Source organism: Lepisma saccharinum, chromosome 16 (genome assembly GCF_977018435.1).
Source record: "Lepisma saccharinum chromosome 16, izLepSacc3.1, whole genome shotgun sequence".
In the NCBI taxonomy this organism is placed as follows: Eukaryota; Metazoa; Arthropoda; class Insecta; order Zygentoma; family Lepismatidae; genus Lepisma; species Lepisma saccharinum.
The window spans coordinates 59,810,928-59,825,711 of NC_139244.1; the positions used below are offsets into that span (position 1 = coordinate 59,810,928).

Sequence of the window (14,784 nt, forward strand, 5' to 3'; positions counted from 1 at the left end):
AAACGGAAAAATCGATATCAACAGAGTTCTACAGAATCCTTATCAGAGTTGATCCCTTTCCATCCGCCAGGTGCAGAACAGATGAACAAAACATGCTTTCCTTATTTTGACTCAGATAGCCCATACCTCTTACAGCATGGGTTTGATTCATGCATTGTGAATAGAATGGTGGATTCTAACCATGCATTGAAGAGGCTAAACATGTGGTTTAGATTTAATGGGTCGTTTGTGAAATGATTTATATCAGTGATTACACTGAAATTTAAGCGATTCTCTAGGATATGGACCAAGTGTGTTTCTTCAATGCTTCCGGAATTTCGAGAATTATACCACTCTCATTTTCAGAGACAAAAGATAACATTTTGAGAGGTATAACTATAACAATACAAGAGTTAGTAAAATTTACTTAAGAAGTAATTGTTACTTCTCCAGCATTCTAAGCAATTCAATACTTCCAAAGAATTCAGTTAAAAATAATTTTTAGAAGTAATATTATAGAGTATGTTACAGGTACGGTGGTAAAAACGAGAGAGAATACTATTTTTAAATTGATTTTTATTGATTCATGTTTTGATATTCGAAAAGAAACCAATTTATGAAATCAGTACATATTTTCTATATTTACATCAGCTTTGTACAATACTAAACTACAATCAGTGGCTTGCCTAGGGGCTCATGCACTCTAATAATAACGGAGTAGTTTACGAAGCATTATATTAGAAACTTTGTTGCCAAGAAAATTTCTTGTAAAAGAAGATTCAAAGAAATGCTTTGTATCTGATCTGTTATTTTTCAGAGTGTGGGCTTATAATCTCTTTTCCTTCAGCCCAGTTTACTTAAAACTAATTGAACGCCAAATCACAAAAATGTGTTAAGTTATAGCACAGACCACTTAAGAAAGAATACATAATCACAGACCCTTTCATATCAGCCCCTTAGGAAGTTCTTGAAAACACCACTGACTAAAAATATGGGAAATTATTTACTTACACAACTTTACAATTCCATCTTTATCTCAGTTTGTAGTTATAAAAGTGGTAAATTATTTTAATGGCGTTTGTGTATTTTATGGATATTGTCTTTCTCGTGTGACTATTATCAAAGAAAATCAGTTGCAGGTTGCTAAGAAACAGTAACTTATTGTTTTCTTTAAGAGAGCAGCGTTGGCAGATTAATGCATAGATACAATAATTATTTATGTAGTTACATGGTAGCATGTGTTCTCTCGGTTTTTCTTCAAATATTCAAGTGTCTTCTCGGACATAAACCTATTGCCATCGTTGGACTTTAATTCAGTTAGTCGTAATATAGACGGTCTCCAATTCGTGCTGTAATGATAGAAATATTATTCACTAATTACACAAACATAAATATGTTCATAATATAGCATGAGGAATTGTACAAAATTATGCAGTGGTGGTTAATTAAATTTTAACTGGTTATTAAAATTATTGTGTGTTTTAAAATAACTTGAAATTACAGACGAAATATAAAATTTGAAAGAGCTTTTAGCGGGCAATAGTGTAAATTTAATTCAAAATTTTAGATTTACAGTGTTAAATATTTTGATTTTACCTACTTTTTCTTACCACAAATAATATTTTTTGAAGAAAACAACTGTTGAAAATGTTAAGATGGTGGAGTGGACGATAGTTTAGCTTGCCTGGAAGCCAGACTCTCAATCCGTTGTTATATCTTACGTTTATCCTGAGACACTTGTTTTGTAGCGCGCTACACTAACCACTCGGCCACGCAGGATGGTTTCTCATTGCTTCATCCGCCTGTTCCGTGACCGAGGGCGTTGAGTGGTTTACCTTAGATTTCGCCATTTAAGTTCACGGCCTGGCCATAGGAATTCTTTGTGAATCTCCATTCATTAATTTTATCTAATCATCATTCGTCCTCATCGTCGCGATTAACCAAAAGTGGCGTAAAATGACGATATATAAACAAACATTGGTTCATTTACCGAACTTACCACATAAAGAGTTGACGCATCCGGTTTCGTTAGGACAATTGAAACATGGAGCGCCTTGCATGTAGAATCCCTCTCGTAGGTAGTTTCCTGCAGGGCCATAGTTGCAGACGTAAATGTGACTGTTGTAGTACTCTCGCCTCCCGCAACCCACGAGCGAGGTCTCCGCCCACACAACCTGTGTATAGTGGCCGATGCCTTTTACTCTGTAAAGAAGGACAACAAGGATATATAAAGATAAATCGTTCAAACTGTTAAATGTTCAAATTTCACACGTCCTGATTTAGAGTAAAGCGAAAGTACGAAAGTATATCGTATAGTATAAGGCAGGTTTCTCGCATGTTGATGGCGGAGAATCTTGGTTCCTCAAAAGACACTCGTGAGTCTCTATAGAAGTTAATGAACATCATATGATTCTCTTTCACTTATTTATATAATACTTGTAGGGTGATCAGACGTCTTGCTTTTTGCAGGACAGTTCTTTTTTTTAGGGTCATGTCCTGCGGTCTGCAATGACACTCCAAAGAAAGAAATATGTCCTATTTATCAACAGCGTCCTGCGAAATGTCCTACAAAACATCCACACGAACTGTTTACCTCTGTAAAACTATTAGTGTCTTTTAGATTAATTTAGTATTGTTAGTTTGCAAAGAAATATTTGTAGATCTAAATATTTTCGCGATCGCTACGCTCGTGACCTTCGTCTTACTGTAAAGCTTCTATTATTGCTTAGAAGCAGATATTGCATGCAGTCTGTTCATAATTTGATATGCCAGGTACCGAGTGATGGCTAAAAGTACATGCAGGGGCGCTTTGGAAATTGAAAATAGCCCAATTCTGGGGATTTGCGTGTTTGATGCATTGATGAGATGATTACTACAGCTGCCGCAAGATAAATGTATTCTCAGTATCGATTATTATTTTAATATTATTTTACAATGCGTGGATGTTTTATGGTAAGAAACGATATACAAATAAACAGTAAGAATAAGAGAGATAGGAAGGTTAATCTGTAAAATTAAAAATATAAGCTAAACGAGGAACGAAAAAGAGAGAAATTAAAAGAGAAATATATGGGGTTATTCCTGAGTAAAAAAATATCGTTCAGACAATTCGATTATTGATGGCGGGGAAAGAACATCTGGTTAGAGAATTTTCCAATGTAAACAAGTGGAATACAGATCGTAACCGAGCTTATTTTCTTATAAAAGATCGGAAACAAAATGGATCACTTGAAATTTTTGAGTGATGTTGAGAAATAAAGGTACCTAGAAAAGATTGGCAATTTCCCATATCTTTTGGATGCAGATATAAGGGACAATACTAATATTTTCCAAGGCAATGTTGATCTTCTACCATCAGCTTCGTTTTGGAAGAGACTTCTCCAGATTGAAATGAAGCTTACATTAATTATAAACATTGAAATTCTTCGATCACAACAGTAAAAGAAATAATAATAATTACTACGGTTAAATTATTGTTATACACGAATAATATATACCTAATTAAATAAATTTTATTTTTATTGTTGTCTATTATTATTATGTTATTCGATCCACGAGGCGAGTGAATATCCAGCACAAGTATTTTCCATTAATACTTTTACATTTCATAGTTACTATACTGAAATGCACAGTTATTGTATTTTGTTATTAAATTTTGCAAGTGTCGTTCAAGAAAGGACTTTAGAAGTTAGAAAAGAATACTCACAAAGTTTATATTGTGTGACCTCATCTAAATTTATAATTTTTCGAATTCTGAAAACTGTGGAACCATTTATTTTTTGGATTAAATGGTAGAATGTGAAAATATAACCTGGTTCCTGCATTTTTCACTATTTTTTTTTATCTAATGCACATTTTATTCTGTTCGAATTCTAATGAAGTGAACTTTATTTCTGTTATTAACAATAAAAATAACAAACTTCGTGCATTTTTGCAACTTGAAATGAAGGATGCCAATTTCCAGGGGCGAGGGAGGAAGGGTCGACTTACTTATCGACGCCCATGGAGAGAGCGCTTATCAACAACCGAAAGGCAAATGTATTATAATATGATTATAAATAGTTCCAACTTTTAAATTTAATCAACACATGTGCGTTAGACAATTATAATTTTCGAAACACGTAAAATATTTTCATTTGATTTGATGAAGTGCCGACCGCAGAGTCTCGTCTACTCCCTCGTGTTTGTGTCCAATCTTTTCGCTTTACTGCCTAAATCCACTGATTTTTCTGTATCGGGTCTGTCTGAAAACAATGCATAGATACATGAGAACAATTATTTGTTCCCTATCTCATGTTGAAACCAAAAGCCACACAAATATTGTCGCCTTTTCCGAAGACACTGCCTTTACACCTTCGAATTCAATGTATGCTTTTCAAAACCGGAAGTGCAGTCTCCGCCCGCCAAGGAAGCACAGAAATGTAAACATCCGGTGAATAGCGCCCATAAGGAGGGAAGATCTCAGTGGCAAAGTGGTTGAATGCTAGGACGCCAGGAATCCTGGCCTGGTCATGTGAGTGTCCATTCATGAATTTAATCATGTCATCACTCACATTCAATGTTGCCATTAGCCAGTAGTGACAGAAAATACAACGGTAAATAACAAAGATCAAACAAGAAGAAAAGAGATTATAGATAATTGTGTTATATTTCATGACACATGTAAGCAGCATGACTATTTCTTTGCCAAAGGGGGGGGGGGGTTGCACTTGACCCTATGCTCTTTAAGTTATAGCTGCAATATCCCCCGTACGGATCCATAGATGTACTGCTTTTCGTTTCAGACAATCCGGTCACCGTAAATACTTGACATGTTGTTGCTTTGTTTATCATTTCACCACACCATTGTAAAACCACACAAGCACATTAACAACTAGAGAGTACACGATAGAGTCTATATTTCTGAGCAGCACAGGACAAGCCATTTTAGTTGCCATCATGGCGTGGACTGTTGAACATCGTGCGTTTGTGTTGGAAACCTATTTTAAAAGTGGTGACTGTGCCCATCTCATTACATGGTGACAGCCGACTTGTATACCAGACTTATCCTCTTGTGATTCCTTTCTTTGGCAAGACCTGAAAGCTGAAGTCTTTAAATATAGGCAACACACAATTGAGGAATTGAAGGATGTCATTTGCAATGCGATCGCAGCACGACCAGCGACAATGACTGCGCGAGCAATGCGTAACTTCAGGATGAGGTTTCCTTGTGCGGGCGCAAACATTTATACTACATAATCTTTAAAAGAAAGTTATGACTAAATGGCAAACATTGTTCTGTGTGATGGTAAAATAAAATTTGGAATAGGATCAAAGTTCCTCTTCTTTCAAAAAGGGGAGATCATTCTGCCGGACCCTGTACATAGCAGAAGTTCATGTTAATTGACTGAGTTAAGTCAGGCGGCTCAGATGATACGCTACACAACCCACCAAACACCCTCTTTAAATTGGAATAATTCTATCTGTACTTGTAGCTGCTGTAGCCAGTAATAAATATGTAGCTAATGCGTAACAGCGCACAATTTAAAATTTGTTGATTGATTGATTGAGTTGGTGTTTTGAGTCCGCTATATGCTCAGTAAGGCTAATTCTGACTGGACCTACAGTTTAAAGTGGGATCCGAACCACTATGTGCCTCCACCGGGTATCGAACCCGGGAACCCTTGATTACAAGGCGGCGATGCTACCACTGCACCTTCGCGGAGGCCTCAATTTAAAATTTGTAGGAGTAGCTTCAGTGGTTGTTTTAGTTGGAGGGTCGGCTGGGTTCAGGTTCGACCTAGAAAGAATTCAAGTAAATATATTTGTTCCTCACAATTTCATTTTCATCACGTGAGATAACAAAGATGTTGCAATGTCAATTATTTCTAATGTTCGGCTGAGCACAGGCTGGTTTTGACCTTCCCATTATATTTTTATCTTACTTTCTTCTCTTCTTCGCTGTACAGAATAATAAGAATAAAAAAACTACCTGTCCTGAGCCCAACATCAGACTTGCCTTCCTTTGCCATCTTTCCTCAAGAAGATTGCTTGAGACAGTTGTAGTTTGTTAAAAGTAAATATGTGTCAGTAATACCAATAAAGGTAAGTGTAAAAGTTGACACAAGGCGTAAGATGCGCTGTAAGATATTTCAGTTTCTTCTCTAGACACTAGGTAGAGTGTATTCGAAATAGACGTAAATAAGCGTCCCCCTCCGTAGAAACTACTACAAAAGATTATTATTATAAATTTACAAGCAAACTGAAACAGTAAGTAACAATACTCAAAACAGTGCATGTGTTCGTTTTTATTCTCTTTATGTCATATTTTCTTTTCGATAGAGATAAACACCTTTTCTGAATTCAGAATTAAAAAGATGGATTATAGTAATGATAATTTTTCCAAGTACCTACAAAATATTTAATGTCTCTTGTGCTTAATCTACAACTACAGCCATCAATAAATTTCACAGAGATATGACTCTACAATTATAAGAGGTAATTTGACAATATTTTGTTTGATTATGATGGAGTAGATTTTTGAGCAATTACCCTATTATTGTTATCGAGTGAATATAAGATAAGGGAACACAACCTATGACACAAAATGAAAACAATGGGATTATTAACACTGCCTCCTCTGTGGAAGAAGATTTGGATACCAGAGTTTTCAACTCAGATCTCGGCACTGGAGGTTCCTGATTCAAGTCTTGGTTAAGACATGGTTCTCAGGCCCGTAGCTAGAGGGGGGCAGGGGGGCAACTGCCCCCCTGAGAGCCTGCCTAGCCCCCCTGTGAAAAATACAGAACATATTCCTACCTGGAATTCTCACTAATCTTTACAATTATATTCTGTATTACTCTAGCAACATAACAAAAACATTTATTGATTTTGTGATTTATGAAGGTGGATTCCGTATAATGTCGTATCAGGATTGGAAAGAAAGAATTCCCTTCCAGTTTCAGACTTCGGGAAATGATTTCGCAATTTTCAGTATATAGAACAGTTGTGACTATTTGAGTAGTCTTGTATTAAAGGTGCCTAATGTGTTTGACTGTATTTCTTGGATGTGTTGCCATAAGATTTAAACTGCATAATTTTTTGTTTCCCAAGTCTACCTTTTGGTAATAGCGATGCATGTGATAGAGAGAGGGAGTGGATATTTGATTTTTGTTACTTAGCGTTGCTTTTCTGCCACATCCAGCTAATTGTGACAATGAGTGATGACGTGAAATTGATGAAGAGACACTTACAAACAGTGTTGCAACCACAGGGGGCAGGGGCATTGTCCCCCCAATCTTGGACGGAAGTCCAATCTAGGGGGGCAAACGTTGAAGTAAAGAAACATGACTAGCAGAATCTAAGAACAGCAGGACAAAGGGATACTCGAGATGGAATTAATTTTCAAGTCTTGCTTGCACTTTTCTTCCAGACGGCTAAGGGCACTTGCAGGGGGCACAGAAGGGCAATTGCACCTTCGATTTCAAATTTTATACAAATAAAAGTACATTTCGTAAAATTTTCTTGCTCGCTTTGCTCGCAATCGCAATATCTACTGTTCATATAGTCCAAGTTCAGAGCCATAGCTAGGGGGCAGCGGAAGTCAGCCTTGGGAGCCAAAACGATCTGAATGAAGTGTACATGGAAGTTATACTGTACGTGTCATATGTACAAAAAGAATAATGTCCGTCATGCATATTCTGTCATTGAAAAATACAGTTTGCGTGCTTGTTTTCCGTTACTAGCTAATATGAAATTGAACGTGTTGGAATAATATTTCAAATAATTTGTTCAAACACAAATGCTTTAGCACTGACTAACTTCTACCCCCTATTGCATGATTTACGACGATAATAACGTATTTTAATGCTACTATTATTACTACCACTACCACAACTATATTACTATTATTATTATTGGCACGTTTGTCCTGGTACTTCACCCCCTCTCCAGATAAAAATTTGTGGTTTCGCCTCTGCTCACAAAGAACACTCATGCCCAGGCTCGAACCTGGAACCCCTGGCTTCGTAGTGTGTATGTAACCATCCCAACATGGAGGTCGGCTAGTGAAAGATGTAGGACAGCTTACTGGCTCAAATTATTATCAAACCTGATGATAATGTGATAGTGTTTCACATTTATTATTTCGGTTAGAAAGCGATAACATTTGTAGTTTGATAATAGTTACACTAAGCATCTTATGGAGTATAAATATCAATTTCAAATCTTATGAATCATTTCTCTATGCAAACGCATCAAATATGATAAGCAACATAGGTGTGTGTTATGATATCCATTTTATAAAAGAAAATTTAAGTTTTAACCCTTACTGTTTGCATGATATCGTTTCCATTTGCAACTGCGAAGCTATCAATGGGATTGCATACATTAAGAACAGAAGATGCCATATTTCGATTGCTTGTAACATCGAAAGTAGAATTAGACAAGTAAATAGTGACTGAGAAGAGTTGCTTGCCTTGATGTCCTGTACACACTGTGAAAGTTGTCTGTGTTATCAGGCGGCACCCTATGAATGTAGGTTCAAGAAAATGACAGTAGGAAAAAGCTGCAGTGAAATAAATACGATTGATTGATTGAATTGGTGTTTTAAGTCCACTTTATGCACAGTAAGGCTAATCGGGACTGGACCTACAGTTTTAAAGTGATATCCGAACCACTTTGTACCTCCACCGTGTATCGAACCCGGGACCCCTTGATTACAAGGCAACGATGCTACCACTGCGCCATCGGGGAGGCCCTACGTATGATTGAAAATATCTCAAATTATATTCTATTTACGTTGTGTCTGTTGTAGACGTTGTCTGTTAAAGTACCTCAGGCACAACCTAATTTTTTGACAAATTATTATGTCAACTTTTCTGCTAAGGAGTGGATTCTCCTAATTTTATTGAATCTATCTTAAGCCATTCTGTGACTGGCAGAAATCAGTATCAGCATTAAAGAAACTGATGTTTGAGGTTTGCACGCTTCTGCTCAAAAAGTGGTGGCGATAATAATCGGCACAGAGACCTCGTGCCGTGGAAATGGGGTAAGGCGAAGGAGGCCTCATATCGTTCGGTTTCGTACCATAGTCATTAAGGAAGGTATTTTTCATAATGTAAAGAGGATACAAAATTTCCCTCTATAAAACTTGATATGAAATATTAATGATGACACTGTAATCCAAGAAGTCATTGATCAATCAAGGGATTCCTATTTGTTTGTCGGGTGTCAAACACATGTATTTCAACAACACAATATTTTGCAAAATGGTTAACGTAACCAGTAGGCAAACATTGTCTGTAGTGATGCAAGAGTCTTTCATTTGAAGCAAATAGCATCCGTGGTGGAGTAAGAGACCCATGTTTTAATGTTTTAGCAAGTAGGCCTACAAAAAATGTATTACAATTTTTTACACAATTCATCAAAGTCTAGATAATATGTAACCATTATTATTTAATTAATTCGATTTTTCTTGCATAACACAACACAATGGTGTTGTTGGATTTTCGTTAGATTCCTTTGTGCGTAAAAATCTTGCATACTGGAAACTAGTGGGAGACATTATGAAGCACGATTTATAAATGACTTCCTTAATCAGTTCTGCAGAGAAACCCAAAGCTGTTGGTACATATTAATCATCTGTTAACATTATTGACCTGTAAATATAAAGTAGATACAGTCCCGATTAGCCTATTTATGTTAAACTTTATCTTTGTATTCTTTGGTAGTCCGAAAGGTTATAATCGAAATATTGTTATTTGATGTTGCTTGAACTTTTATTGTTCGTTGGAGTTTCAAGATAACATCCCTTTTCTGTTACTTATTACTTTTGGAGGAGGGGGGCAAGTGCCTCTCTGTACCTTGCTATATCTGTCAATGCAACACAATATATTAAAAATTTGCCCCCTCTAAGATTGACTTCGCCCCCCCCCCTACTAAGAATTCCTGGCTACGGGCCTGATGGTTCTTCATCCATTCATCAATTTCATCTAATCACCATTTATCCTTATCCTGGCGATTAAGCAAAAGTGTCATAAAAGCGACGTAAAATAAAAAAAATAGAGTTAAGTAATCCACTTATGGGTATAATAATGCGAAACGCCCCTTTGAAAAATCTGAAATTCTTCTACAACTTGGAATTACTAGGTAAATACTTTATAATTTTACACTGTTACATCTGAACTCACGTAAAAGAGCTGACGTCAGTGAAATTGACCAAATCAACCTCGTCGTACCAACTCTGGACGGCAGCGGTCCAGTTCACTATCAGAAAGGTGCCTGATTCTTGATAAACGTTCTGACCAACGGGGAACCTCACTGAAATAAACAAGAAATGGATTTATAAATAGTAGCAGATACAGTGGGATCGATGAGTATTGCCGTGCAAATTGTCCATCACCATGTTCGTGCACTTTATTTGACCCAATAGGAGCTTCAAGAATTAAAAGAAGACTCAGATCAAGCTGATGACAACTTCTGCACAGACCCGTAGCTACAATTGATCTCCAGAGGGGGCTCACGGATTATCAGGGGGGGCTTTATAAACCAAGCTCATTTTATAAACATTTAACAGTATTAAACGAAGATTGTGTGTGTGTGGGGGGGGGGTCATTAACTTATATAAAATTTATAAATATCATACAGATACTACATTTTTCTACATCTTTGAAACCATCTCTTGAAGCGTTAATTAACTGATACTGAAATTATCCCTTACACACTGGTCACTGAATACTACTTTAGATGATACAGATATGTATATCACACACAAGAAAACGCACAATATTCAATCACATTGCCTGCAGTACATTCCCCTTCGTTCCCAAAACTTGAGAGATGTTGACCTTTGATGCAGATGCGAAGGGAATTTGCATGATGACATCAAAGTCACAGATTTCTGTCTAAACGGGAGGTCGGAACAGGAAAAGTGAAGGTGCAGATAAAGAAGCCCCCGCCCCTTTATGAAAGAGTTTACAAAGTCTAGATAGTCTTCTAAATATTTGCAGCTACTTAGACTTCAGCTAATAAAGAAGATGAGGGAATGTAATAGCTACTGTTCATGATCTGTGGATTTATCCTTCAAGTTGTGAGCTATCTGAATTTTCACTCTTCACTGCAAACAAATAGTTTTACCTAATGCCAAGGGGGCTGAAGGCAGTGCCAGGGGGTGCTGACGGCAGGTCCAGGGGGAGCTGAGGCCCCCCTGTCCTCTGCCTGCCTACGGGTCCAGCAAACATAAAAATCTATCGCTTAAAAACACATAGGATGTAAGAGAGAAAATTAATAAAAATGGTCATGGGCAAATTGCACGGTAATACTCATGGATCACACTGTACACATTCCGTGGAAAGATCCATAGTGCAGGGTGATTAAAAAAGTCACTTAACCCCCCTATAAAATGTAAAGGAGATAGGCTGGGTGCAAATGGTCATGATAGAAACAGGTTAGGCTTAGTGGAAACCAAGTGGGCGTCCGCCATATTGGGACACAAAATTAGAAAATCAATATTTACTTTGTCATTTTTTTTCTATTTTAAAAATAATTGAGAAATAATTATTTTCCTTTATTCACCTACCATGCCTCTAATAAATTATATGGCTCAGATTTTTGAAATAAGAAAATTCAAGTATCACTTACTTACCTTAGTTTTCGAGGTGAAAATCACCTTTCTTTAAGTTCCCTAGCAACAGCAGTTTCCGTTGCCAACAACAAACATGGTAACCACGGAAGCATTGTTACACCTCTAAACAGTCATGCTGTAGCTATTTTCGTATGTTGTTTAATTATTTACTATTTACTATTTAATCTCTGAACTGAATCTTTTTATGTAGATGTCACTCTTGTTTGATAATGTTTCTAACTTGGAATTGATTGAATCATCTGTGTTGTTGATCTCGAACATAAAGTATTAGTAAAGAATGTCTTTTTTTAGCTACTGGAACGGACATTGCAAAGGACGTAAAAAAGAGCATTTTTACACTTAAAAAAGGGTTAATGTGCGTGATTTTTTAAATTTTTCGGTGTTTCCAGACAGTTTGGATATGTGTTGTTCATTCTTCTTAATCAAGTGTGCACAAAGCCTGACAATAAGTGAATCAGTATTGCTCTGTATCCAGCCTTAACTAATCAAATTTTGATAGTCATTACGTCGAGAACAATTGTAACTAAACTTACCATCATCTCTACAAGCATCGTGCCCAAATGTACACTGATCAGCCCATCGTTGAGCCACTTCTGCAAGATCATCGTCCCAATACTGTAACAGCACATAAATGAAATGTAATTACAAAAGTACCATGAAAACAAAATGGCAAAAAAATTATGAAATGCATGGTTAGAATACCAGACAAAAAAGCGGAACAAGGAAAACTTGAAACTTAATATAACCAAGTTAGTTCTTTGAAATGAAGGGAAAATATTCTAGATTAAATCAGCGATTCCCAATAGCTTTGTCGCAACACACTTAACCGATAGGTCTCTAGTAGTGTAAGAGATACATAGAGGAGGAATCCTAGTACTATTAACATGTGTGTTTTCCTATCACATAGACGACAAAACTCCGCCTATGCTTTTAATGTCGGTAAATATCAGACACACCACAACGAACAGGGGCGGCTTAAGGGCCGGGCGACTACCTGGGAGGGCGCCAAACTGGGCCGCCCTCTTGAGTAGCAGGGGGACGCCCCGGAATTGGCGCTCCCCCGAGTAGCTTCTATTTGTTTTAAAAAGAGTTGAATTTGTGTAGACAAAAAATAATTCAAGTTATTGCTGCATAACATATTAAAGTATAGTGCAAAATCATGTAACAATTTAGCTAGAAGATTACTGTTATTTTGATATCATTCTCATTATGTATCATTATGTTATATAAATACATAACTAAAATAAACGTGTTCTATAACAGTAACACTTAAGGTATTTAAAAAAATAAGAATATTATTTATCCTCGTTAAAACCAAAATATATAATATGGTCATGTTTTTCATTGAGAGGTGGTGGAAAATAAGGAGATCAGATTAGAAACTTAGAGGAAAAGCAGGGTAGAAATTGGGGGAGAGGGAGGCGCCAAAAGTCCATCTCGCCCAGGTGAAAATTTTATCTTGAGTAGCCCCTGACAATGAAAACATCACAGGGGCATGGGTGTTGTTTTTGGCTCTTCATCAATTCAAACTAATCGTCTAATCATCTCATGGTCGAGATTTGCCAAAAGTGGCAGAAAAGCTACCGATTCTTATTTTTTTAAAAAATATAACATGTTGCGCATATATCGTTGTAGGTTCTTTTAGCCAGTGACGTGCGGTGCTAAATCAGGCCGAGGAACACGTCACCTGCAAAACCCCCCCCCCCCCCTCTTGGGTTTCTTAATATAATACAGTAGACCAAGTAAAAGTCAACCCTTATTGAAACGAACCAAAATAAATATACAATACATATATTACAAATTGTTAGAAGTGACATACATGAGGCACGTTAAAATTATATGACAATAATAATTTTAAAGCAAATGTGATATCATATCGTATTAATCTATAAGATCGTATTTTATTTAAACCTTCTCTGGAAGCTTCATATTGACCAGGGCATTCACTTGTTTACACCAGTCGTCTATCCTCTGTGGTATTTCAATATTGCACAGTTAAGCGTTAAGCAAAACTTCCTGATGTGTTGAGGAAACAAGAGTTTCATCAGGAAAATAGGTGGTCAGCTGTTTGAATTAAACAGGTGGAAAACTCCGGATTCGGCATGGAGGAAGAGCTCCATGGCCTGGGTTTTTAGAAGGTAGACAGGCTGAGAGAGGACTGACTTTTGATTTGGATTTGCGAGAGAGAGGATGTCGAGAGAGAGGACTTGAGAGGAGAGGTCAGAGTGTCGCTGGTCAACAAGCAACGAAGTCCAAAGAGAGTTTAGATAAATCGTATCCTACGACTTTGTAAATTCATCATTATCACTCTTCAGATAGACAGGTATTTATCCAACCAACATGCGTGATTCAGGTTGGAAGGTTCATAAAACCGAATGAGTGACCATTGTCTTTTCTAGTTGCTTAGAGATTTTATTTCAGTTTACCTTTCGCAGCCAAGCATTTAGACTTGTCATCTTAATGACAAGTGCTCTTATCATTTATGAGGATGAATGATGAATAAGCTGCATCACCCATTGATTTATTGTGGGAGTGGTAGGTTTCATTCAGTAGAATGATACGATATAAAGAAAACATTATAACCAAAATTGTTGATGCGCAACAAAGAAAAATTTAATAAAAGCAATTTATGAGTGATCAGAGGAAAAAAAAACAATGTTTTGTCGAAACCTGTTTCATCCCTTTATTCCTAGATTAAGTTGACTTTTTCTTTTTCATATAGTTGAGTATTCTTGTAATTCAAAAGTCCTCAATGCAATAATGGCATATAGATGGCCGATTTTTTTCATGACTTACGCTAGATTTGTAGTTGTTAACGTGACAAAACCAGAACTGTTCCAAACTCCCTTCTCAGGAACAAATGAGGACAACAATATAATTTGCCACTGGAAGAATATCCAGTTAATAATTTTACAGAGTTGAAGTAACTCGTTTGAAAATGACTTGTGTACGATTTCGTTTTAGTTTTTAATTCAGTTAGGATAGGTGTTGGTTTGCTGTCTTTTCTGCAAAGTTCGATGAACTAGAGTCTTCAACCGGTCGATCAAACAACACTCGCGCTTTCTTGTCTTGGGGCTGTGGAACAGGTGGGCTGGAGCTGTTCCCTCAGAAGCTATTTCGCGGTATTTAGTAGGATCTTAGACTGTAGAAGATTTTTCCAGTTTGTTATGAATGTCAGACGC

At 36.8% G+C, this 14,784-nt stretch overlaps 1 protein-coding gene across 1 annotated transcript in view; it reads right to left on the reverse strand.

The window, feature by feature from the left end:
- Positions 1 to 573: 573 nt before the first annotated feature.
- Positions 574 to 14,784, reverse strand: part of LOC146000602 (venom allergen 3 homolog) — a 30,120-nt gene continuing 15,909 nt past the window's right edge. Inside the window, exons 2-5 of the mRNA XM_083138357.1 lie at positions 12,136 to 12,217; positions 10,149 to 10,278; positions 1,979 to 2,181; positions 574 to 1,328 (exon numbers count right to left, since the gene is read on the reverse strand). Coding sequence (XP_082994483.1) covers positions 1,297 to 1,328; positions 1,979 to 2,181; positions 10,149 to 10,278; positions 12,136 to 12,217 — 447 coding nt within the window. The 3' untranslated portion in view covers positions 574 to 1,296. The remainder of the gene's footprint in view (positions 1,329 to 1,978; positions 2,182 to 10,148; positions 10,279 to 12,135; positions 12,218 to 14,784) is intronic.